The sequence below is a fragment of the Mytilus edulis genome, chromosome 9, assembly GCF_963676685.1.
Source record: "Mytilus edulis chromosome 9, xbMytEdul2.2, whole genome shotgun sequence".
NCBI classification, from domain to species: Eukaryota; Metazoa; Mollusca; class Bivalvia; order Mytilida; family Mytilidae; genus Mytilus; species Mytilus edulis.
The window spans coordinates 888275-913797 of NC_092352.1; the positions used below are offsets into that span (position 1 = coordinate 888275).

Here is a 25523-nt window from a genome sequence, read left to right on the forward strand (position 1 = left end):
CCAAAACCCGGAATTACCCTTATCCTCTTCCGGAATCGGATCCGATATTGTAATTGTCTTCTTCACGGCAGCCATTGTCATTGTGTTTACAATGTTGTTTTTGTCAGTCAGATATGATTTTACTCCAATTTACAAATTTTTTTGTCTGCGATTTTCTGTATATAGCTAGCGGTTAAACAAAATGGACATCGCTGTCATGAATAATAATGATTAATATATGTTTTGCGATCGTTTATTTGGAGACTTTGGCGAAAAGGTTTGCAAAGTTATTTTTTATTTTCTTTCAAGTGGATTCCACTGGAAGGTCCGTCGGACGTCAGAGTTCGCGAAAAGTGTCAGTCCTCAGGATTTTACCACCAAAATTTTGCATAGGACTGACACAATTTTAGTATTTTTCAATAGAGTTAATAGTGAGGACCAGTAGATTTTCTTCAAGGACCACCAGGGAAAAAAAGATTTCGCGAACTCTGGGGCGTGGCTAGTAACCAAGCTGAAAGTCCGATTGCAAAAGTGAAAGGTCACAGAACTCGGACCACCGCTAATTTGAACCCTTGCCTCCAAATTGAAAAGATACGAAAATTTCGTCTTCTAATTTGAAATTGCCGCCAACAACATGAACAGTTGAACTTATTATATAATAGATTACTGACGTAGTACTACATATTGACGACAAACAATATTCCTACGACTTTTGCCATTTGGGAAATCTAAACTACTTGTCTTTAAAGATTTTTGGCGATTAAATATTGCATACAATTGTTCTTTGATATCTTAGCCAAAACACAGGCGATAATAAACTACATAAGGCTTCCTAATGAGGACTACTTCCTATGTGCAACTTCAAAACTTTTGGGTGATTCGACGATCATTTAAGGTTTTTCTGGTAATATTTTTTGTAATCCAGAATTAAAAGTAATAAAAAAGTGTTCAATTAGTTATATATAACATAGTAGCCAGCTAGATATTAAAAATTGCAAGTATTTCAGCATTTATTGGGTAGACCACAAATCTAGGGTGCTCGCATAATGCAGTTTAACTGCATAAAAATCAATGAAACCTAAAATTTAGTACAGGAGTACAGGGACACAATTTCTTAATTTTAAGAAATCTTTAAAAAAAACAACCTTACCTATCTTCAATGATTTAGATGTGACCATGTTAAGTATTTATATTGTATAGACCCTTGGTGAAGACTATGATGACTCTCTTATTTATTTGTTCTGTTGGTGTCTCATTCAGATCTGTGTCTTTTATGTATTATGATTGAACCTGTATAAGCTACTAATCTTATACATGTACTGAGGTTGGCATATCTTTGAAAGGTAATTGAATGGAAACTATTATTTAGTCCTTGATATTTTAAGCATGTGAGGTTTTTTCATAAATATATTTTGCATTTGATCCTGTTGTTTTGAAATGCTTATTCAGTTTGAATTATTTCTATTAACAATAAACTGTTATCACAGAGATATGTCTCGCCTTTTTGTAATTTTGATTATGCCAATGTTGAAATCCAAATAGCAATACTCTAACATCTTACACAAGTTATGCAAATATTCAATGAACCATGATTGAGTTATATAGCGCTAAACAATCTCCTTGTAAATGAAATGTGCCAATGCTAATACAACTGCATACCAAATACCATTGACTTATTATAAGGTTCCCAAATCTAAATACAAACATTAACTTGTAAACTATGTAAAAGTTTCAAAGTCAATGAACCATGAAGAAGGGGTGGGGCTATATAATCTCCATGGAAACAATACTTGCAAAACCAATAAATTTGCATACCAAATATCATTGACTTAACATACATTGTAAGCAGTTCATCTTAAACTGATCTAATCACAAACTAATACATGTAAACTAAGATAAGTTTCAAAGTCATTAGACTGTGACTGAGGGGCAAGGCCAAATATTCTCAATGAAAATGAGATGTGCCAAAGCTTATAAAACTGAATACCAATTAACATTGGCCTTCCACTAAGGGTTCCCCTTGAACTGACCTAATCACAAACTTATACATAACTTAGAAAAAATTCAAAAGTCAATAGACCATGACTAAGGGGGCAGAGCCAAATTATCTCCATGAAAACCAGATATGCAAATGCTTATACAACTGCATACCAAATATCATTGACCTACCACTTGTGGTTCCCCATAAACTGACCTAATCACAAACTAATACATGTAAAATAAGCAAAAGTTTCGAAGTCAATAGACCATGACTGAGGGGGCATGGCCAAATTATCTCCATGGAAATGAGATGTGCCAATGCTTATACAACTGCATACCAAATATGATTGACCTACCACTTGCCGTTCACCATAAACTAGACCTAATCACAAACTAATACATTGTTGACGCCGTCCCCACTGTTGCCGACGCCGGAAACAGCATACCTATGTCTCGCTTTTTTAATCCGTCAAGGCGAGACAAAAAGTCTTGCTTTTTTTTCTGTAACTTTCTTCTGCTATTTTCAGAGCACATCTTGCTAAGTTTTGGAAAAGGAATGTGAAATTCTTACAATATGCAATGCTTTGTAATTCCATTGATGCATTTTATGCAGAAAACAAGGTTTTAAGATAGAAAAATGTTTTTTTTTCCTAAACATTTTTACATATTAATATTGAGAAAGCAAACCAGTATCAGATATTGGAACACTTGCAATTGGCAGAAATATTATATTGGAATGGCAGAAATATCCCATTGGAATGGCAGAAATATCCCATTGGAATGGCAGAAATATCCCATTGGAATGCCAGAAATATTCAATTGAATGCCAGAAATATCCCATTTGAAAGTGATTTAAAAAAAATTACATAATAAAATAACAGGAAATGTACTGCTTTTGAGGTCATAAAATGATCCTTGTATGGGGTCACAACATGAGATGGAATTATGGGAACAACACAGGAGATTGAAGGCAGACATCATCCAACCAATAATGACTATGTGTCTTACGCCATAAAATAAAATATTGCATTAAACAGTATTTATACTAACCTTCATTGCTCGTTTTAGCTCATAAGCATCAAATTCATCCCATGGCATCATCAAAGCAACAACACAATCTTCAAATTTACCTCCTAATTCACTCTTCAGTTCTTTGATTAAATCCTGTTCAAATAAAAAAGGTCAAGTTTGACTAATTTTCTATGGCATAGAAACAGTTGACAAAATATGCACACAAATACAGTCACTTCAAAACTATGCAAAATTTAAACTCACAGTGAGACATAGATATTGTATGATTACAATGTCTGCATAACCTTTCTGCTGTGTAAATCTGTCTTTAACCATAGGAGGTTAAATTTAACTTTTATGTCAAAAGGTCACAAGTAATAAAATATATTAAATCTGATATCTATCAAAAGATGCATTCTGGTGGCTAGTTTAAAGATAGCTACAAAAAGCCCCATTGTAATTAATTCAGATAAAAAATATTTAGCATCTGTTTATAATTAAAAGCAACATGGCTTAAGTTGAAATTTTGTATGTAGTTTTAATTTAGCATATAAAGAAAACACTGTTCTGCACAAATTTTAATTAAATTTAAGTAGTTCTGACTTTATGAAATTTCAGCTTATAATTAAGCCATAATTTCTTATATTTTTTTCGTAAAGGATCACAATTCTAATTAAAAAAATCTCTAGATGACTTTTGGTTAGAACTATATCAAATTACAGAGTTAACCCCCCTTAATAGGTAATCTCTAGTGGTGAAGTTTACCTTTCCAAACATAGTCTTAAACATGGTTCTAATCTGTTGTCTCTGTTCACTTGATCTGAAGGCTAAAACATCAATGATGGCTTTCTCATCAGTACCTAGAAATTAAATCATTTTATAAACAATTCTTTCAACTTGTCTCCCCTTGGTATGGCAACAGTGGTTAAATCTTGGATGTTTTCCATAATTTATATTTTTTATTATTATTATTATATAATTTATTCCTTTAAATGGGCAATAGATGTCAAATTTTTGTTCACCAATTTGACTCAAATTCTCATATTTAATTTATAACATACTTAAACGTATATCCAAATTACAATAAATCTAAAATAAACAATTAACAGTGCATGGACTCCATAATATGTATCACATTTCTTGGTGGTTTTTTTCAGTCTAAACACCATCTAATTAACCATCAAGATGACCTCAGAAGGCTGCCGACAATCACATAACCTAATATAAATATAAATAGGTAGCGACCTCCTGCAATTGGATTTTTCAAGGTCTGTTTGATTTCATGTTATATATAGGTTTAAAAATATGTTAATCATCTGCTTTACCAGTATAAAATTGCTTTTTTGTGGATCTCAAATCAGTCAACTTAAAGGTTCAACTTTCTTTTCACTTTCAATGTTGACATTCTTTCCATTTCATGGCTGAACAAGACTAATTCACGAGTAACCAATCTCTAGCTAATGAGTAGGTCATTTGAATTTAATGAGGTAGAGATATTCACTTGCAAGTGAACAATTAATCAGAGCTATTTCTTATCATATTGTCATAATTTTAAAATCTGACCAAACATTACTTTATTTAAACATATTGACGTAATATTTAAAAGCTTTTTTTTTTTTTTAGATCAGCTGTGATTTAATGATCTCCTGTCTCATTGGTCATCATACCACACCTCCTTATGTTTTCATATCTATAAACAACTCACCAAAGCCCTTCATGGCTTTCCTCAGAATGTTGGCATCATTTTCTGCATTAAAGTTTTTGGCAGGCTTCAATGTTCCTTCAGTCTACAAAATATAAGTTCTCATTATTTTATTATTTAACTTACTGTGGATTCATTTATTTTCGTGGGTATCAATTTTCGTGGATTGCTGAAAACTTGCATAATCGTGGATATTTGATTTCGTGGTTTTTCCAATCTCTGTATACAAAGCCTATTGAAATATGTTATTCGTTGAACATTTGAATTCGTGGTTCACTTGTACCCACGAAATCCTTGAAAATTGGTATCCAACGAATAATAATGAATCCACAGTATTATTATTTACTAATATAATTGAATACAACGTTTATATTGTTGGATAACACAATCTTTAGACATCACTATTATCCTTTACTGAACAGGGGCTTTTAAGTGAAATTGCATAAAATTCCCATTTATTTCATGTTTTTATTTATTTTTTCTAATAAAGCAAAACAATATTTATGTTTCTGTAATTTGTACAATTGTTGGCTTTTTGTAGGATAAAGTAAGTTATAAAAAGACCTTATTTGGATGGAGCAACATCTTTATTACAATAACACTCAAGAATGATTGTATACATGGGAACAAGACTAAAACTAAGATTTAATCATAAAATCTGTTAAATAAAGGAAACAGGAAAGATAACATTCATGATTGTTTAACAATTTCTATATCTCAAACAAGAGGAAACAGTACAATTTGTCATGTTAATTCACATCTTTTGTCAACAATTCATCTTTGAGTCAATTTGAACAAAAGCTAAACATGATAAAAGTTAATAATTAATAATATGCTGGGCAAGATGAGTTTATGTATTAAGTAGCATATCCTTTTTTTAATATAAAATTAATACTCAGTATTGAATACATAAACATGATAAACGGAAAGCATTTCACAGAAGTGGAATTTGGAAGCAGTGAAGATACTGTCTGAACAACTAGGTTTGATTTACTAATTGTCTAACTGTGACAGAAATATAAGGTTAAAAGGAAGTAAATAAAGATGACTGGCGCCACCTAAATTTTACATCCAAGATAATAGGTAGAAGTAAATTTATTTTCTGCTGCCTTGGTAATTAGAAATTAAAATTGAAATAGTGAAAAATGGGTGTTGGCCATTGGCGTAGAAATAGCGAGAAATTTTGAGAAAACTCTCTAAGACAAGCAACATTTTCTGTGCCAAATTAAGCAAGGGGTGTTCTTCATTCATACTATTTCGAAAATTCCGGAACCGTTGAGTACCCTTAAAAAATGACATTTTTCTATCAAAAAAGCTGCGGCACCATACGTGTTTGACCATTGCAATTACACCCAAAGGTGTTGATAATTCAGAATTCGAAATTTTTTTCAATGGATCTTTAATAGTGAAAAGGCAGGCCCAAATAAGGCTGTTATTGTCGCCTATGTAAATAATTACTTCCTTGTACCATAACAGTTGATGCAACTTGACTTTTCAGATTTAAATGCCTTGCTCACAGAAGAATGAAACAAAAATATGTTACAAAGATTTGAGTCTTTATACTCACAAGAGTAGTACCAAGAGTACTCTGCTTGACATCCATTATGAAGAATTTATATAATCTTAAATAACACCCAGTATTGTCTCTTCAACTACGATATGATGTTCGTCTTGTGTAACAACAATGAACAAGGAAATGAGATATCCTGAACATTTATACCACGTTCTTTAATTGTAATTGGAAACAAATTAATATGAATATGATTGAACAATAACCCTCCCTCCTCCCCCTTTTTTGTTGTCAAAAGGCTTTTATAAATATGTTAAATATCATTTAATTCTGGTATGGCCAAAGTTAACTAAAGTTATAGAGTAAAACATACATGCAGATGTTACAACAAATGGTGCTAATTTCAAGACTTTGTCATTGATGTTACATCAAAATAAATTGAGCATTCGTAGAAAAAGATAGTTTCTTTTATTTTCTTTTACATTCCATAAAAATAGACAAAGGTCAATGTTCTTAAAATAATAAATTATCCAAAAACTCCAATTTGGACAAACTTCAACTCCTTTCTGAACAACATTTATATACACTCCTCAGATTAACTCATGCATGAATTAATGTGTAATCGGTCACTCATTGAATATTGTTCTAAATTTGAATTCTTGGATCAATTATTTTATAATTATTAGCTTGAATTCAATTAATAAAACATGTTTACGCTAACAGAAACTATATAGTAATAGGAGATATTTCATAAAAGTTAAATGGAAGCATAGAGTTTCCTGACTAATAGAAGGAAAAGTTTGTAATTTCATCCTCCCAGTTACCTATACACTGAAAGATACATACCAGACTATTTCTGATACATTTAAAAAGCCTCTAAAGATTTCAATTGGAAACTCTTTTGTTTTTAATTGTTTTTTTTAATCTGTCGACCAGCCTCCTATTAACAGGGATACAACTTTTACCTTGAGAATAAAATCTCCCAATTCTCCCCCTTTAACAAGTTTTCATTTTACATGTTACAAGTAGTAATGTTGTCTTAAACTTGACAAACTATTTTTAAAACCTAACTAGTTTATACACTATAAATGACTATATGTATTATTGACCTCTGTAGTACACCTTGTGTGAACATTGTATATTATAACTTTTACAGGGTGCCTAAGGTCTTCCTCAATTTCTTTACATGTATTTGTCAAATAATTCATGTAAACTTTAAACTGTACAATTTATTAGTTAAAATATTAACAGAAAAAAGTCAGATAAAATATATGCATTTTAAGACAAGGTGACAAAAGATTAAAGGCAAATTTCCCTCATGAAGAATGTTCCCCAGATGGAGATCCACCCATTTTTGAAATTTAAAGATTTCAGAAGTTTACAACTTTTATGCAAATGTCAATATTTTGATTCATCATAACATTTCAGTGGTTGATCCAGGGAGAGGGTTCCAGGGGTTAGAACCCCTCCCCTTTTTCTGGACAATCAATGCATTTGAATGGGGCCATAAGGTTGGACCCCCCCCCCCCTTTTCCTGGGTTTGGATCTGCCCCTGCATTTAGAACAATTTAATTCTTGTTATGTGTCATCCCTATTTCTTTATATTACTATCTATGATAAAACAATTGTATTAGGCCACATTTATGGGGGATTTCCCCAATGAGAGGAGTTGCCCTGAATTTTGAAATTCTTCATTAAAAAAACAAACTGAAAATAGTAACTAGTCATCATACAGTATAAACCTAGCCCTGTATACATTATTCTGACAGGTATAAAATAGTAAAGAAACAAAGGAGTAGAATTCTCAATACAGTTTTATAGTAACATTGAACTTAATAACCAAGATAAATATTAATATTATACACAACTGCATATGAGTCATAACGGGATATTTCAAATCGAGATATAATATAATAAAAATTTTGATGTAGAGGAGTTAATACACATAAAAAAGTTAGTGTACACATCAACATAAATTATACTAATAAAAAAAATTTTCAGTGCATGACATATTTATCTTTAATCCACCTGCATTTGCTGTTGCATAGTTTTTAAATTCTGATAATATTCACACTTAAATTCTACTAATATTCACACTATCTTTTCAATATTATAATCACAGGTAACTACTATTTACAATATGCACAGCAGTACTTAAAACTATTGATCTTATATTTAGTGTATAGTTATAGTAAATACATTGATACTAACTTTATACTATATAGTGACAAATATAATGAAAGCTTACCGCCATAGCTGTTGATGTAGAATATCAATAAGACTAGTCACCTTGAACACAAATCACCAGTCTACAGTTATTTAATGTACTGGGAAATCTCAATGATATAAATAGTAACAGACCTGATAATAACCTCAATAGGTCAAGATGAATTGTTTGTTTTTTTAATATTTTACTGCAAGGAGAGAATCTGTTTAACAGTTTTATTTTAAGCAAGGGTTTAAATAGTTTGTCCTAAAAATATTTATTATTTACTTCCTTAGTATTCAAAATAGTTGGTGTATTTTAACATTCAAATTCAAAATTCAAAATTCAAATATTTTATTGGACAAAGCACATAGATTTATAAAATATGCACACAAAGCAATTTTTGTAATAGTCTCCAACTTTCTTCTTTCCCATTGTATACTTAATATAATAGAAAAGATTTGATATAGGTATATAAAACTGACCATTATTTAATATGACTAACCTAACACTAGACTTAGCTTATGTCATTATCACAAACAAACCCTAACTTATTCCTAACTTTAATAAACAGCTGTGTCTTGAGCCCATGATACACCCGTCCTGTTTTCTAGGAATAAAGTTCAATCACTTCTCAATGATTATGTCATATCAGAAATTTCTGAAAAACTAAAGGGAGGTTATCTTAATAGATATAAACCAGTCACAAAGTTTATTGAAAACTGCTCAAAGCACTTTAAAGGTGTTGTTCAAAAACTGGAAAATCATTCCTTTTTTTATGAATAACATCCCATAACTCATAAATTTTAAACTAAAATTTAAAAAAATGGAAAGGGAACTTAGGTCAACAGATATAAACAATTCACCTAAGTTCATGTAGATTGGTTATAGGGTTTTTGAGTTAATGTCTGACATGTTGCAGACGGAAGAACTGACAGACTGAGCGACAACTATATCATACCATAATAAGTCCTGTAAACATGCGTATAAAAACTGACCATTAACATGTCTAACCTAACACTAACTGTAGCCCTAAATCATTACCACAGACAAAGCCTTACCCTTACCCTAAAATATATCCTAACTTATTGTAAATTTTTCACCTTGCACTAAACTAATACCTGGAGTAAGTATTCCAACATGAAATTGATTTTTTCACCTAACTATCAACTGGTAGGTAAAGATATAGGTATAACAAGTTTACAATCTTATTTATATTTCATATTTTTCAAATCCTTTTTAATGATAAAGCTGCATGTATTAAATAAAGGCAACAGTAGTATACCGCTGTTCAAAACTCATAAATCCATGGACAAAAAACAAAATCGGGGTAACAAACTAAAACCGAGGGAAACGCATTAAATATAAGAGAACAACGACATAACACCGTAACATAACACACACAGAAATGGACCAAGCATCAGACAAAACACCACGAAAATAACAAATATAACATGAAAACCAAATACATGAATTTGGGATAGACAAGTACCGTGCCACGTCTTATCTCAATTTCTCAAAAATAAGAGAAAACACAAACGACTCAACATCAACGTTAAAATGCAACACACACAGAAACGAACAATAATATAACAATGGCCATCATCCTGACTTGGTACAGGACACTTTAACATTGTTCACCACTTTGATACAAAGAGTAATCCTGAATATTTATTATCTGCCTCAATTAAAATACTGTTCCTATCAATATTAAACTAAACTGTTTAAAGACAAGTACTTATGTGACAAGCACTCCCCAACGAATAATCATTGCAAGATTTAAATGTAGAATCACTATAAACAGCCATCTCAGATAGTACAATAGCAGTAAACAATTGGTCTATCTATTTCTTTGCCTTAATCTCCAATTTTCAGACAGATTTAAATTATGTGTATGAATAAAATTGAGAATGGAATGTTTATTTTTATAAAATAAAATAAAATGATTTATTGCATAATCCAAAATGTTTAAACAAATACCAAATATTTGTGTTTCTTTGAATCAATTTTTCAACTTTTTCATTTAAAGGGGAGATAACTCATATAGTAAAATATTTATACTGGATTGATTGTGAAATTTTCAAGTTTTACTTGAAGCAAGAAATCAAGTTCCGTGACACCCTTTTTTTGTTTCACTTTCTTAAAGCATATTCTCTAACATTTTATTTCTAAATTCTATTTCATAGATTTCTTTTTAATTCACAAAAAAGTGTTTTTCATGTACAATCTATGCAAATTTGGGCAATTTTGCAGGACTTGTAGTTTAAAAAATAGCACAGTAACCCACATATTTTATTATATTTATGAATCTTTATTTTGGCAAAGTATAAGAAAACTTTATCTGAGAAAATATATATCAATAAAACCCTTAAAATTGGTAATACAAAGAGCCTGTATTGAAATTTGGTAAATTAGTTTGGGGGTTATTTCTGTGTATTTCCCAATTTCTGAGATGTCATTGGTTAATAACTAAACACTATCATACACTCTATCATAATCCCCAGCAACAATAAATGAATATCAATCTAATGCCCACAGCAGATAACAGAGCAATCATCCACAGATACAGGTCCAATCAATAGCATTCCTATTGTCATATCATATTACTTTCCTACTATACAGCAAAATCTATATTCACAGTCCAATAAGTTTATAGGGTGATTGAACAGTAAAACCTGTTTTCAGAGACCGACAATATAGCTAGTTAATAGGAAATTAAACAGTAAGCTATAAAGAAGTTTGAAGGAAAAAACAATGTTTAAAACATGCATGTAATACAAATAAAGGTTCCTTGAATTATTAGCCTATACATTCACCCCTTAATTGATCAAGAGAAGATAAATACAGACAAATAAACCTATATATGACCTTGGTTTCTTTTCATTAGACAGGATTCATACAGAGATCTGTGTGTACATTATTCCTCACTAATTTATTCCTTACTGGTTAAGCCTAAGCAGCTTCAGAAAACAAAAGGCTCCTATGAGCATGCTTTCCTCACCAGTCAAAAGTATAGGGTCCAGTAATGACTAATTTAGCTTTTAAAATAAATAATGTCAAGTAAAATAGTTTTATTGTTGTTTAGCTTGGTTTTCCAATTTTCAAGTAATGTTCAAGGTAATTTATAAATAGTATCTCAAAACTATTTTAAATCAAGTTTGTTGTCAAGACAAGGTTGCAATTAATTTGATTTTAATATTATGATTGATAATGCATAATGGGTTCAATAAGTCAGCAAGGATTACAAGTCACTTATATCATATAGTCAATATCAATTATTTCACAAGTATATATCAAAACATCATCTTTTAACATACAGCAAATTAATTTGAGAATGGAAATGGAGAATGTGTCAAAAAAGACAACAACCGACCAAAGAGCAGAAAACAGCCAATTGTAGATTTAACTTGCTCAGATTCACAATATGTGACAATTCATATCAAAACTGTGGTTACAATGTTCAAAACAAATTACAAATATAGGATATTTGATTTTTGAGCAATAATTAAGTCAACCATGAATTACTCCTTCGTCCCTCAATTGTTGATGTTTAAGTCCGTCTGAATGTTGGTTTCATTGTATGTGACAGACATATTGTAACAGGAAGGAGGATCTGGCATATTGTTAGAAGGGAATCAGTGTGTTATCTTATGGGATTTAAAACTGATAACAAATAAACCTTATACATTTCTGACTTTTAAAATTATATATCAATTAAGTTAATGAATTGCAGTGGTTATTTTTTTTTAATCATAATTTTCTTAATACCTTGTTTTATTGAAATTTCGGCATGGTATATAAGGTTTGATCGTTATTGCTTTGTAAACATAAAACTTGTGAGTTGAACAAGAATTTCGTTACAGATACTACTGATAATCTTAAGATATACAAACTCATCCTGGAAACATGTAAATACAATCATGTAATACAAAACTTTCCTATGATCTTCTGCCTACCCCCAATGGTTTCATTAACTCTGTATGGTTCTGTACTTGTTCCTTAGCAAAACCATAATTATAATCTTCCTGTTGGTGCTTTTCCACAAAAAATTAGATGTCATAGAGCAAATATCTTTAAGTCACACATTGTCTGATTAAGCATTTCCCCAAATGACCCTTGGTCAACCAAGGCAGTTCATTCATAAAGTGGAAACTGGAATGTCGTGTAATGGAAAACATGACTATTAAGCATCCAATTCAACTAGGTCAATATAGCATGAAATATAAGTCTCATTGGCTTCCTTAATCGTGTTAATAGGTGACCCATTTATTACATCAAATGCATTATGACTAAAAGTAACCTTTTATTTTCCAAATGAACTTCTGTTTTAAACAAAATGAAAGTTAGATGTTTACCTAAAACATATACCAATGATATCTGCAATATACTTTGTGTGGTACTGTATATATTTTGACTTTCTATATAAACAAAAAAATATTGTATAATCAGTATTTTTTGTGAGATTTTTACTATTTTTAAAATGAATAAGGCCTTTCGGAAAAAGTCTGTAGAAATACCACTTACTAATCTGCAGCTTCTATAACAAATGTGTAAGGAACATAAAACAAATAAACCAACAGAAGTGTCACCTTCACCTTGACCTTTGACAGGAATAAGTTAGCTTGGATAATTGTTATTCTGAAATCTACTGTTGACCTTTGACAGGAATAAGTTAGCTTGGATAATTGTTATTCTGAAATCTACTTTTGACCTTTGACAGGAATAAGTTAGCTGGGATAATTGTTATTCTGAAATCTACAGGTAGAGAAGCAGATCAATATCTTATTGCTTTAAAAATAGATTTGTTCAAGTCAGATCTGCTAAGCAGGTAGGAGAAACAGTGCTTTGAATATATTTCCATGCAGATCTAATATTAAGACCTTCAAAATTTTTAATAAAACAGACATTTAGATAGTAAAAATAAACAGATAAATATATTTCTAAATTCTCATCTTCCCTTTACATTTGTCCAAGTTTATTCCCTCATAATCCATGGAGCCTTGGTGGCCCAGTGGTCTATGTAGTTAAACAACTGTATCATTAGCTATTCAACACTGAGGTTATGAGTTCAAATCTTGCACAGTGCAGGTACACTTGACTCCAATCTTAATTGACAAGGATTGTCAGTTTTCCTATCACAGGTCTGTGATTTTCTCCTCCAATTAAAACTGACCGCAACAAAATAGCATGAAAGTGTTGAAAGTCGTGTTAAACACCAATCAATCAATCAATCAATCAATCAATCCCCATACACCATATTAAGGTAATAGCCACAATACATCATTCAAATACCTGTTCCATACTTGATCAAACTTATCAATGAATGAAATTTCAATGTGCACGACAAAGGCTTCTGTAATAAACTGACCTTGACCCACACTGACAACTATTGTGCAAAGAATCAAATTTACCCAAATAGGCAGAATACTGTAGATAATAGTAGCCATTAGACATTTGTGATTTTTAGTGAAGTTCATGAAACATTTGTCAAGTAATTGATATATAAACCTATTTAAGGGGATTATACAAAGCCAGCCAACCAACCCTTTTTCTGTGAGATGTTAAATGAGAACCTAGAAATATTTTAGTTAGAATATCATTGCTATGGAAAATTTCACAAATTATCAATTACAGTACTGCATCGTTTTCCTATTAATTTTGTTTTTAATATTGTTATGATGGTAACAAGTTTACAATTAGATAAATATATCTGTAGTCTACCAGTATTATCATACAGAACATTATACTTACAATCTTTTTACGAGGAGGCAGAGGAGGTGGGGGTGTTTCTCCGTTAACTTTAGAACTTGGATCAGTTTTACTTGTTTGTTTGGGAGCAACACCATTAGATATTTGCTTTGGAACACCATTTGATATTTGCCTGGGAACAGGCTTTGGCTAAAAAGTATTAGGTAGAGTTTCATTTCTACTTTTTCATCTGTAATTTTTAGTTTACAGTGATAAGTACAGCAAATAAGGAGAGTCTGAAGTTATCCTTCTTTTAAGAGGGGGTCAATCATGATTTGAAAGAAAATAAATTGCTTTGCCAAGTGCAACAGGATACAACTGCAGAATTCCAACCCTGAACAGTTTGGGCAAGTTAGGACACAATATTTAAGCTTAATTCTATCTGAATTTGGATTGAGATTAAATTTTTGACATAATATAGAGTTTGACATATAATATAGAGGTTTCTGACACAAAATAAATGTGAATAAATATCTTAAAATATATTACGTGGTATTGTGCAATTGAAAATTTCTTCTTGAAAGTTTCAGGGATCTCCATGGATGAAAATTGAACGATGGAGGAACTTTCACCATCATAAACCATGTGTACACCGTACAGTGTAGCGCGATTTAAACTATTTCATTTCTCCTCATAAGGATTGGTGAACATTCTAATTCATTGCTTATTTAAATTATATTTATTTGAATTTTCATTATAAATACCTAGAAGTATAAATATTTTCAATAATGGCGGTTTTTAACCATTTAAATGCCAAGCCTTCATGGTCCCCCTCTGTTTTAGTCGATAATGACCAAAAGTTGTCATGAAGGTCACCATGTAGTTTTTGCTTGCTTTTTTTGGTAATTGTTATGGGGGTTAAAAATCATGTGGAGCTTATTTTTCTCGGACACTGGCAAATTTAGAAGTCATGAACCCATTACCGGTATGGCTGATTTGCAGCAAGAACAAAACGATTCGTACGGGTTATGTAAAAGGTTAAAGAGATTTGTAAAGCAAACGTTGACAAATGAAAAGGTTTTTAATGACTTTATCTAGCAAATTGAGATATATGAAACATGCAACTTTCGAGTCTAAATAGAAACCGGAAACGCGGAAGTATCAATTTAATTGTAAACTACGAAATAAATTCGGAATTACGATACGATATTTCTTTACAGGAAATATTAAGTTTTTACTTTTTAACTTTTAAAGCAACTCTGTATTAATATCGTTACAGCAGTACTCAAGTTATTTGCGAGGAAATAATAATTACTGTTTTACGTCTTATTTTGTACTTCTCAAAAAAGGGGGATGCTGATTGCGTAAGTCAAAATAAAAGCACGTGTTCGACTTGTTAAACTGGATTATTTATAATTTATTTATTTAATCTAATTTATCATAAGCATTTGCTGTCTGGTTTGTTGATCTACCTGTACAAGCTCAGGTACAAGTGATTAGCGATCTTAATCCGGATATCCCTCAGGCGTTAGAACTGTATTGGATTATAATATAAAAAAAAGCCTGAGGGTTATGCAATTACATGCATTTGATTATAATTGCTAAAAAAATGGCGTCTGGCTATAAAAACTATAACAGTTTTGAACGATGGCGGAAGACAATTTAACGATGGCGCGGGTCATTTAACAATGGCGCAAGACATTAGAACGATGGCGGGGCGCCATCGTTAAACAAGCAATGGAGATCCGTGAGTTTTACAAAAAATTTCAAATTTCAAACATTTTGAAGAAAAAAATATGAACCCCCCCCCCAATCTTTTGAAACTCCCCCCTTGGAGTAATTACCTACAAACTAAATCCCAACATTCTCTTTGTGGTATGGAACCTTGAACTTCAATTTCAGAGAGATTCTCCCATCTAAACACAGTTATTGTCAGTGTCTAAAAACTAGAAAAGTGCTTGTTTTATGTCCTTTTTTTGTCCCTAAACCCTGCATGTTTTGAGCAATTACCCCCATATTCAATTCCAGGCATCCCTTTGTATAAGTCTAGGCTTAAAAGGAAAGCCTTTTTGATATGGAACCTTGTGGTACAATATCAGAGAGATCCATTCACTTACACACAAGTTATTGTTAAGAAACTACAGAAATGCTTATTTTTGGCACCTTATTCCTAAACTGTTAGTACTATAACCCCCAAAATTAATCCCAACCTTTGGTTTTTGGAATAGAACCTTCTTGTAAAATTTCATAGAGATCCACTTAAACTAAAGTTATTGTCCAGAAACCAAATGTGTCTTTGATTGACGACACAGACAACAACATCATAGCAATATATGAACCCAAAAAATTGTTGGGGGTCGTACAAAAAGAAGGTTGACTTTCTTTTCATGTTGAAATTTTCAAAACATCTCTAAATAAATACAATAGACTCTCCTTTTTATTATATGATTTGGTACTATCACAAATTTATTTTCTTGGACCACTACATACAATAATCTAAAATCTCCATTGGTACATAGTTATTGGAAATTTTAAGAAAAAGTATATTTGTTAGAGACATAATGACTAGGTTTCACTACAGAATATATGGGATTGGATTACTCAGGTTGGAAGTGAGTTACTTCCCTTGCTTCATGAACAAATGTTCTTGCTGAGATGAGGATTGTCTCCCTTACCTTCTGAACAAATGCATTTGCTGCTCCAGCTGGCTGTGAGGGTCTAGGTGGCTGCTGGGAACCATACTGTTGTGAGGGGGGTTGCTGTTGTTGTCCATAACTCTGTTGCTGACCAGCTGGTTGACCATAATTTTGTTGCTGACCATAGCCCCCTGGTTGTGATGTTGGCTGACCATAGCTACCAGGTTGTGATGAGGGTGCACCGTAACCTCCCTGCTGCTGTTGAGGTGGGGCACCATATGATCCTCCAGCAGGGGGTGGCGCTGAGGCTCCATAGGATTGTCCTGACTGTGGATAACCTTGGTTATAACCAGGTGTTGGTTGCTGGGGAGGTGGATTAAATCCTCCTTGTGGCTGTGGGGGACCATATCCACCCTGAGGGGGAGGGTTGTACCCAGGAGCAGATCCATAGGCAGGTGTGGAACTCTGTAAATAAACCATCACATAATTAGACATTCAAGAAAATGCTGTACCTCAATTTCTAATTTTTTAAAGACTTTTCACAATCCTCTGGTTTTATTGGATTTAATACACACCTTCAAAAATTTGAAGGTTAAACTTTCATTGGCTGATGTTATAAATACAAGAACAGAGAGAAAATTGAATAGAAGTCAGACCCTTGTAAGATATTCATTTTTTTTTCTGTATTATTATTATTTTCTCTTTTCTTCAATTTTCCGTCTTTTGATCCATATTTATATATATACTAAATAGATATACCATTCTATACATGCATGCTCATAGATATATTTTTGTACAATGTATTATATTGCTATAAATGTTAAATGGAGAAGACTTCATAAGTCTGTTTGACTTGTGTCTTATCCAATTTGTCCTTGAACAAATACAATATGTTTTAACTAAACCCTTGTAAGAAGAGCTTGGACACAGGATCTGTATTGTGGATAATGATAAAATAAAGATAAGATTTAATGTACTGATGCTGTGATTTAAAATATAATGGATTATGGATTGCTTTACGCCATGTCTGACAGCAGAAAATATAAAATGAAGACTTGGCAGATTTACATTTAAACTACTTGCAATAGGTTTACCTGGTACTGAGGTTGTGGGGGACCATAACTTGAAGGCATGGCTGGTTGAGGGGGTTGTGGTGCTCCATATGAGGCCACAGGAGGGGGTCCATAACCAGCTGCTTGGGGAGGTCCACCAACCTGAAAATATTTAAAAGTCTCTTTTTTCAAATACATGCAATACACAAGTTTACACACATTTTGTTCAAAACATCCATCAACATGTTGTCCTTCAAGTTTATAAATAATTTTTTTATTCTTTGTTTAAAGTAAAAATTGAAATATGTTTACATGTGATTTTCCATAGACATGTATCTACATGAAGAAGAATGTGTGGTATGTTTGCAAATGAGACAACTCTACAAGGGAAACCAAATGTTGTCTTACTCAAAGTAAATGTACAAATAATTTTAAAAGAAAATTGAAAACTTGAAGATAAAATTCACAATAAAAGTTTTTATACTGGAAGCCAATTTTCTTCCATAATTTGTGCCATATTTACATATACTCAAAAAAAATTCCCTGACAAAAATGAACATCAAGTTTATTTTGAAAATTTCTACTAAAAATTATATCAGTTAATTTGGTTGTAAGACTTTATAATCTTCAACGGTAAAGTTACAAATCACAAAACAAAACTTGGATAAATTGTATTTAAAATATTTCAAAAACTTTGGTCAAGTAGTATGTACACAAATTAAAATGTTACAGTAAATAAGGTCATAACTGTTGACAAACACATCTATTTTGTTTCTTGAATGTCCTGGTATGCAAATTATAGATACATTATTTTAAATACAAATGAATGAATGTAGAGAATTTAAACAATATTTGAGTTATTTGAAAAGTAGTGATATGTTAAAGTCAGGGAAATATAATTATAATCTAGAAAAAAAATGTTATTATTAAGGTAACCAAGGGCATTGGAACTGCAAATGTCAAATGTCAAAACCATCAAATTCAAACATGAGCTGTATTATTTTATGGTTGTGTTTTAGTTTCAAAAAACATTTTATGAAGCTGAATTATTATTTCCATTTAAAAACAGAAGAAAACAAATTTAAAGAAGTAAGAGAGATAAATCATGAGACAGTAACTGTCAAAACAATCAAATCAAAATTCAGATGTATTTGATCATGATGGTAAATGAAATTGTGCTAAAATTTCAGTAGATTTGGTCAAGAGGTTCTTTAATTATCATCTGGCAACTAATCATCTGATAGCCAGAAAATTGGATGAAGAAATGCCAACCTAAATATCAAATCAATGTTTTATAATGGTTGTCATCTTGGCTTTTGGTCTGGACCTTGTGGTATTCGCTGAAATTAAGGCATACAAGGAAAATATTTAAAACTAGATGTGTTAAAGCGACACGAATGGCCCCGTCTCAAAAAGTTGACAAATCTGCAATTTCAATAACACATGTGGACACAAACATGATGGTAGTCTCACATATCAAAAATCAGCTCAAAATCTGAAGGTGTATAGAAGAAAAGTCTGTTAACTGATTTTCAACAATTTTCAAAGTTGTAAACCCTTAATTTTGGCAAAAATTAGCGGAGCGGAACGAAATTTAAACTTGATCTGTAACTCATCATGAGTAACTCACATACCAAAAATCAACCCAATATCTGAAGGCGTTTAGAAAAAAACTCCATATAATGGTTTGTTGCTGAATGACGGAATTTCGGAATTACTGAATTTCAGAATTTCGGAAAAGGGTAAAACTATATGGCACCGACAACTTTGTTGCAGGGCCATAAAAAAAGATTTACTGCATTGTTTATTGAATACATAATCTAAATGTTTCTTCTGCTTTATATCTTATTCAACATGGAAATCTTACACCATAGATAAAGAAAATAATAATATTTGGTCTCAAGAAGCTCTGTAACACATGTATAGCAAAAATAAATTATTCATTTTAGTTTGATCTATTTTAAGTAACAATATTCAGCTAGCTAGGCAGTGGTACTTACATCAAATCCAATTTGACCTGGCTGACCTGGATATCCTCCAGAGGAAGTACCATAAGCTGCAGCAGATGCACTCTCTACTGTTGGCATGGAAACCTAAAAAACAAACAGACATAAATTTTATTTTTGGGTCAGGTTTTGTTTTTAGTTTTTATCTATGAATAGACTCCCAAATTAGATGTTCACTGTTACCGTTGCTTGCATTTCATTGCCTTATGCAATGAATTCAAATGGATTAAGAAATCTTTGAATTGGAAATTTTTATTTATTAAATATCTTGAAAACATAGCAAACAATACATGTACATACATTCACATGACAATTTCCTCCTACACAGTTTACATACCTGTCCATACCCTCCTTGTTGGGGGAAGCCTGGCTGTGGTGCTCCTTGTTGTGGGTAACCTGGTTGGGGTGGTCCATATCCACCAGGGGGAGCTCCATATCCTGGATTGCCTTGGTATGGATAGCTCATTTTTAATTTCTAAATTCAAAAGAAAGCACAATTGTGAATTATATTAAATACGTCTGCACTCTGCATTTTAAAATAACACATATAGGTAATGTCAAGGGACACAGCATTTTGGACAAGTATTTCAAAATCAAAAAAAATCTTTCATCTAAAGTGACTTCTCTTTTTGAAACTGAGATGAGGAAGAAGGGGAAAGATTTGAACGAGAAATGCTTGTTTACTTGCCGTGCTACAATATTTTGATTTTACTATAATACAAAGGGCCATATACATGTACATGTATGTATCTATTTTTTTTTTAAATTGTTCAATTTGTACCTTGGTATACAATTAAAGTAACAATTCAAATTCAAAGTTGTTTAATTTTATCATATCTAGTTGCACAATAATATTAGTCACTTGTCAGAAAAAAAACCAATTTAATATCTGGCAATAATGAAAAAATAAAATTGTATATCAAATAGGAAAAGAAAGTTGTTATATCAATTAAAAAACTACTCTGTTATAAGGCTTCAATTAAAAATATCTTTGATTCCCTTCTCCTACCAACCATTTTGGAAGTGGGTAGGTAGGTAGTCTTTTTTTAGAGGTAATCCCTGAAGTATATCTAACACACAGAAAAACAACAAATTGAACTTTATTGATACTAAAACAACATACTGAATAACATATTATGCATGACAAGAAGAATTACAATTTCAGACTAGAAAATACTTCTAAATATCAATGTCTTTGTGACTTGAATTTAGAGTAGTCCAAATACAAATTGAGATAGGGTTCTATATTTTTCTTATAGTTTTATTAAGTCAATTGAAAATATAAAACCCCAACAAGTCTGCTACCTAATAACATTCGATGCAAAAAATATGTACATTTGAATTTCATTTAAGGAAATACTAGAAGCCACAAACCGTGATCCAAGCAAGTATGACTATGCCTATTAAGGTTTATTCAAGAAAACTATGAATTTATTTTTAACAATAAATTTTACCATGAAACCTTGGACATGCCTATGTGCTGATCAGAATTTGCTGGGTTGGCAGACCTTACAATGTTTGTTAATACTTGAACACATTTTACCATTTTTAACACAGAGAAACAAATTGATAATGATAGTTGAAGATCACCTATTAATTTTCCTGTAATGATGTCAACGTATATTTATTCCCCCTAACAGAAGTTCCACTAGAAACTTTGTTTATGTCATAATATTTATTCCTTTTGAAACTTTTATTATGAAGGAACTTATATTCCTTGACAATGAAACAATATTCTTAGACACTGTCATAATTCATGTAATAATACAAAGGAGAAAGATTCTTTAAAGAAGGCAGTATGGTACAAGATATTAAAACCAATATCAATTGACAAACCAACTGAAACATATCAATATCTGCACAAACACAGCTCACATCCAATATATATTCTTAGACACTCATAATTCATGTAATAATACAAAGGAGAAAGATTCTTTAAAGAAGGCAGTATGATACAAGACATTAAAACCAATATCAATTGACAAACCAACTGAAACATATCAATATCTGCACAAACACAGTTCATATCCAATATATATTCTTAGACACTGTCATAATTCATGTAATAATACAAAGGAGAAAGATTCTTCAAAGAAGGCAGTATGATACAAGATATTAAAACCAATATCAATTGACAAACCAACTGAAACATATCAATATCTGCACAAACACAGCTCACATCCAATATATATTCTTAGACACTCATAATTCATGTAATAATACAAAGGAGAAAGATTCTTCAAAGAAGGCAGTATGATACAAGATATTAAAACCAATATCAATTGACAAACCAACTGAAACATATCAATATCTGCACAAACACAGCTCACATCCAATATATATTCTTAGACACTCATAATTCATGTAATAATACAAAGGAGAAAGATTCTTTAAAGAAGGCAGTATGATACAAGACATTAAAACCAATATCAATTGACAAACCAACTGAAACATATATATCAAAATCTGCTCAGACACAGCTCATATCCAAAAAGTGTTTTCATTGAAAGGATTTATCAACGGTGAAGAATCGAGGTATCTTAGAAACACAAGCAGCAAAAGTGATTTAAAAAAACCAGTTAGAAGCTCAAACAAGGATATGTTTTTTTATCAAACACAAAATACAGAAAGGGAAAACTAGCTAACACATCACCCAGCGAAACTGGAGCAACTGCTAGTAATGTTAACAAAATTCAACCCAACTATACAGAAACTAAAAATATAATGAAACATTGGCATCTTATTTCACAAAACCCTGAATGTGTGACCATATTTAATCATCATCCAATTATAGTTTATAAAAGACATAAAAACTTACAAGAACTGTTATCTAAGCATTAGATTGTATAGTCAGCTCGACATTTTACAACAAAATATGACAAAATAGCATAAATAGTATGCCAATATACAACTTGTTGAGCTGAACACTGATGAAGGTGAACTCAGGGATTTTACCCCAAACACGACAAAAACACCAGGCCTTACATTTAAGCTCATTGGTTAGCTTGGATGCCCAATCATACCACTACGCATACAATATCATTATTGGAGGCTGGCTAGAATGGCAGAGTAGTTATAATTGCTCCGATGCATTTATTCAAAACATTATTCCATTCCAATTTTAGTATCCTTGCATACACTGTTTACCCTTTGCTGCAAATGTAACGGTTTATTTCTTCCTCTGTGATATTTTATCCTGAGGATAATTTGTCCCGGTAATTTTTTTCCAGGCATGGTATTTCACAGGTTGATTTTATCCAGAGGAGTGAAAATCTATCTGTGTTATGTGGATAGTATGTACTGGTATATATTTGCCGTACTACATTTCACAGAACCGTGTGAAATAGAGTCCCATTAACTACTATGTAAGTTACTCACAATCAATATATACCTGACTATAATTATAAAATGTTTCACAAAGGTAGACTAAATTTGCATAATTTATCAAAAGGAGGTAATTATGAGCAATTTATATTTTAAAGACATTAATATAATATATTTCTGAATCTATTTTATAGCGAAATTTTTATTTGAATCTTATTTTTTATATATTCATTTATATAAAAAGATGACTTACAACTTGATTTAATAAGACAGATAACATTCCACGGGTAAAAACTATCCAGCTGTTAAACATGCTATTGTTCCAATATATTGTTATGCTATGATTTATCTGATTTCCATATAATCAACAACTACATATCTGTCCCCAGACAAAACTATTTATATCTATAGTTAAAAATATCATCATAATCAAATTCTTCTATTTCTGTTAACAGTAGCAATATGCAACTATCTTTCTACCTTACTTTTAAATTTATATTTGTACTGAGATCTGAAAACAACTCACTTTTACATGAATTTCACAAACCTTATTTAATCATGATATTATTTTCACAATTACGATCTTTGAAATTACTTCTGATTTTCTTCCCTATGTTTCATGATAATTTTCTTTTTAAAAGGATGATATTGACTTGAATATTTGAGGAAATTTTTTCAAGGATTATTTGTGAAATTATTTCTCATTATAATATATTTTTTTAACAATTTCGCTTTATTTCAAATACACTATTATTATTTCATTGTATTTTTAAAGGATAATTTTTTTCTAATAACTATTCAATAAGTTAACTACCCAGATAGAATTTCACAGCAAAGGATAAAATATCCCAGGGAAATAGTTTCCTCAGGATAAAAAAATAACAACAACTACTGTGACATTTTTTCCTCCGGATCAAATTTCACCCGGATATAATTTTGCTTTACACAAACACACGGGCTCCAACAATTTTAGTTTGAGGATTTTAGAGGGTCTGTCGGGTAAGGGGAAACAAAATTAATTTTCAATTTTCATTTTGGCCTAACAAGAAAGTGTTTAGCAATAGTTTCCCCCTGTTGGCACTTGCTTTGGTTAAACACACATTTATTCGTATCAAGTGATATGCTAAATGGATTAAACCAAAGTTGAACGATTGACAGAGCACTATTGTTTTTTTTAGTGCAAAATTTAGCCACTTCCTAAAAGAAAACTAAATCCGGGTCCACACCAACTCCATGACTCTCTCTTTGCTCACCCGAGAGTATCGCATCTGAAAAAAGCCTCGCCTACATGTTCCAAAGTGATAGTTAGCATTATGTACTTATTCAGTTTTAGTGAAGTGATTTACAGCGTACGTTTACCCTTTAAAATTAAAACTTACTTATCCTTTTCGACTTTCGTTGTTATTTTCTGTACTTTCGAAATGTCAAAACATATTCCGGAAGTTCGACAGGAAACTGGAATGGCCAAACAAACCGAAAAGACATATCTTTGAAATAGACCGCAACGCACGCAAATCATATCTTGATCTTTTCAACGATTAGCAATGCTGCATGTTCATATTTGACCAAACTAGGGGGTGTTTGTTTTTTGAAAATAAATGAATATATTTTCTAATTTAAAAAAAAAAAAATGGGGGAAAAAGGGGGGGGGGGGGGGGGGGGGGAGATCTGAAAAAAATATGTGTGGGGGGAAAAACTACATGTCAAACAGATAAAAAATAAGTGATCAATAGTATATACCTTATTGATGCAAGTACTTATTTTGCCTCATTTTCCTTCAAAGATAAATGGAACTAAATTGTGCATTAACTACACCTATGATATTTTCATGCCACTTTCACCTTACTGATATTTTGATGTGGTATGATTGCCAATGAGACAACTATCCACCAGATACCAAATGACACGGAAATTAATAAATATAGGTCACCGTATGGCATTCAACAATGAGCTAAGCCCATACCACACAGTCAACTATAAACTTGAAGCCACGAAATGACAAATGTAAAACAATTCAAACGAGAAAACTAACGGCCTATATAATTATTGTACAAAATTATCACGGAACGAAAAACAATAGTTTCTTCCTGTTTGTGTCTATCCCTTATATATATATATTGGGGTTATCAGTGTCATTGTTTCCTACGGTACATGTTAATGATTTAGACATGAGGCCAGATACGTCATGATTGCAAATGATACAACTATCCACATAAATCAAGTCGACGTGGATGTATGCAATTAAAGGTAACTTTGCGGTTTTCAACAATGAACAAAACACATATCGTATATGTTGTCATCAACATTATGTCCCGATATGACAAAAACCAACGGACCGATTTATGAGAAAACAATCAACGATTAACAAATTAGACAGATTGCACACCACAAAATACCACTAAATAACAGGCTATTGCTCAAACCTGGGA

The 25523-nt window shown here is 31.6% G+C and overlaps 1 protein-coding gene across 4 annotated transcripts in view; it reads right to left on the bottom strand.

Moving 5' to 3' along the window:
• LOC139487454 (annexin A4-like) overlaps positions 1 to 24579 on the bottom strand; it is a 43589-nt gene extending 19010 nt beyond the window's left edge. For 2 of the 4 annotated variants that reach the window (XM_071272245.1, XM_071272246.1), the window contains exons 1-9: positions 24474 to 24568; positions 20108 to 20245; positions 19765 to 19857; positions 17807 to 17926; positions 16752 to 17177; positions 14140 to 14286; positions 4676 to 4757; positions 3736 to 3830; positions 3010 to 3123 (exon numbers count right to left, since the gene is read on the bottom strand). In XM_071272245.1, coding sequence (XP_071128346.1) covers positions 3010 to 3123; positions 3736 to 3830; positions 4676 to 4757; positions 14140 to 14286; positions 16752 to 17177; positions 17807 to 17926; positions 19765 to 19857; positions 20108 to 20236 — 1206 coding nt within the window. In that variant the 5' untranslated portion in view covers positions 20237 to 20245; positions 24474 to 24568. Of the gene's footprint in view, positions 1 to 3009; positions 3124 to 3735; positions 3831 to 4675; positions 4758 to 14139; positions 14287 to 16751; positions 17178 to 17806; positions 17927 to 19764; positions 19858 to 20107; positions 20246 to 24473 lie in introns of all 4 variants that reach the window. The other 2 variants (XM_071272248.1, XM_071272249.1) reach the window with 2 other exon arrangements.
• Between the last annotated feature and the right edge of the window lie 944 nt (positions 24580 to 25523).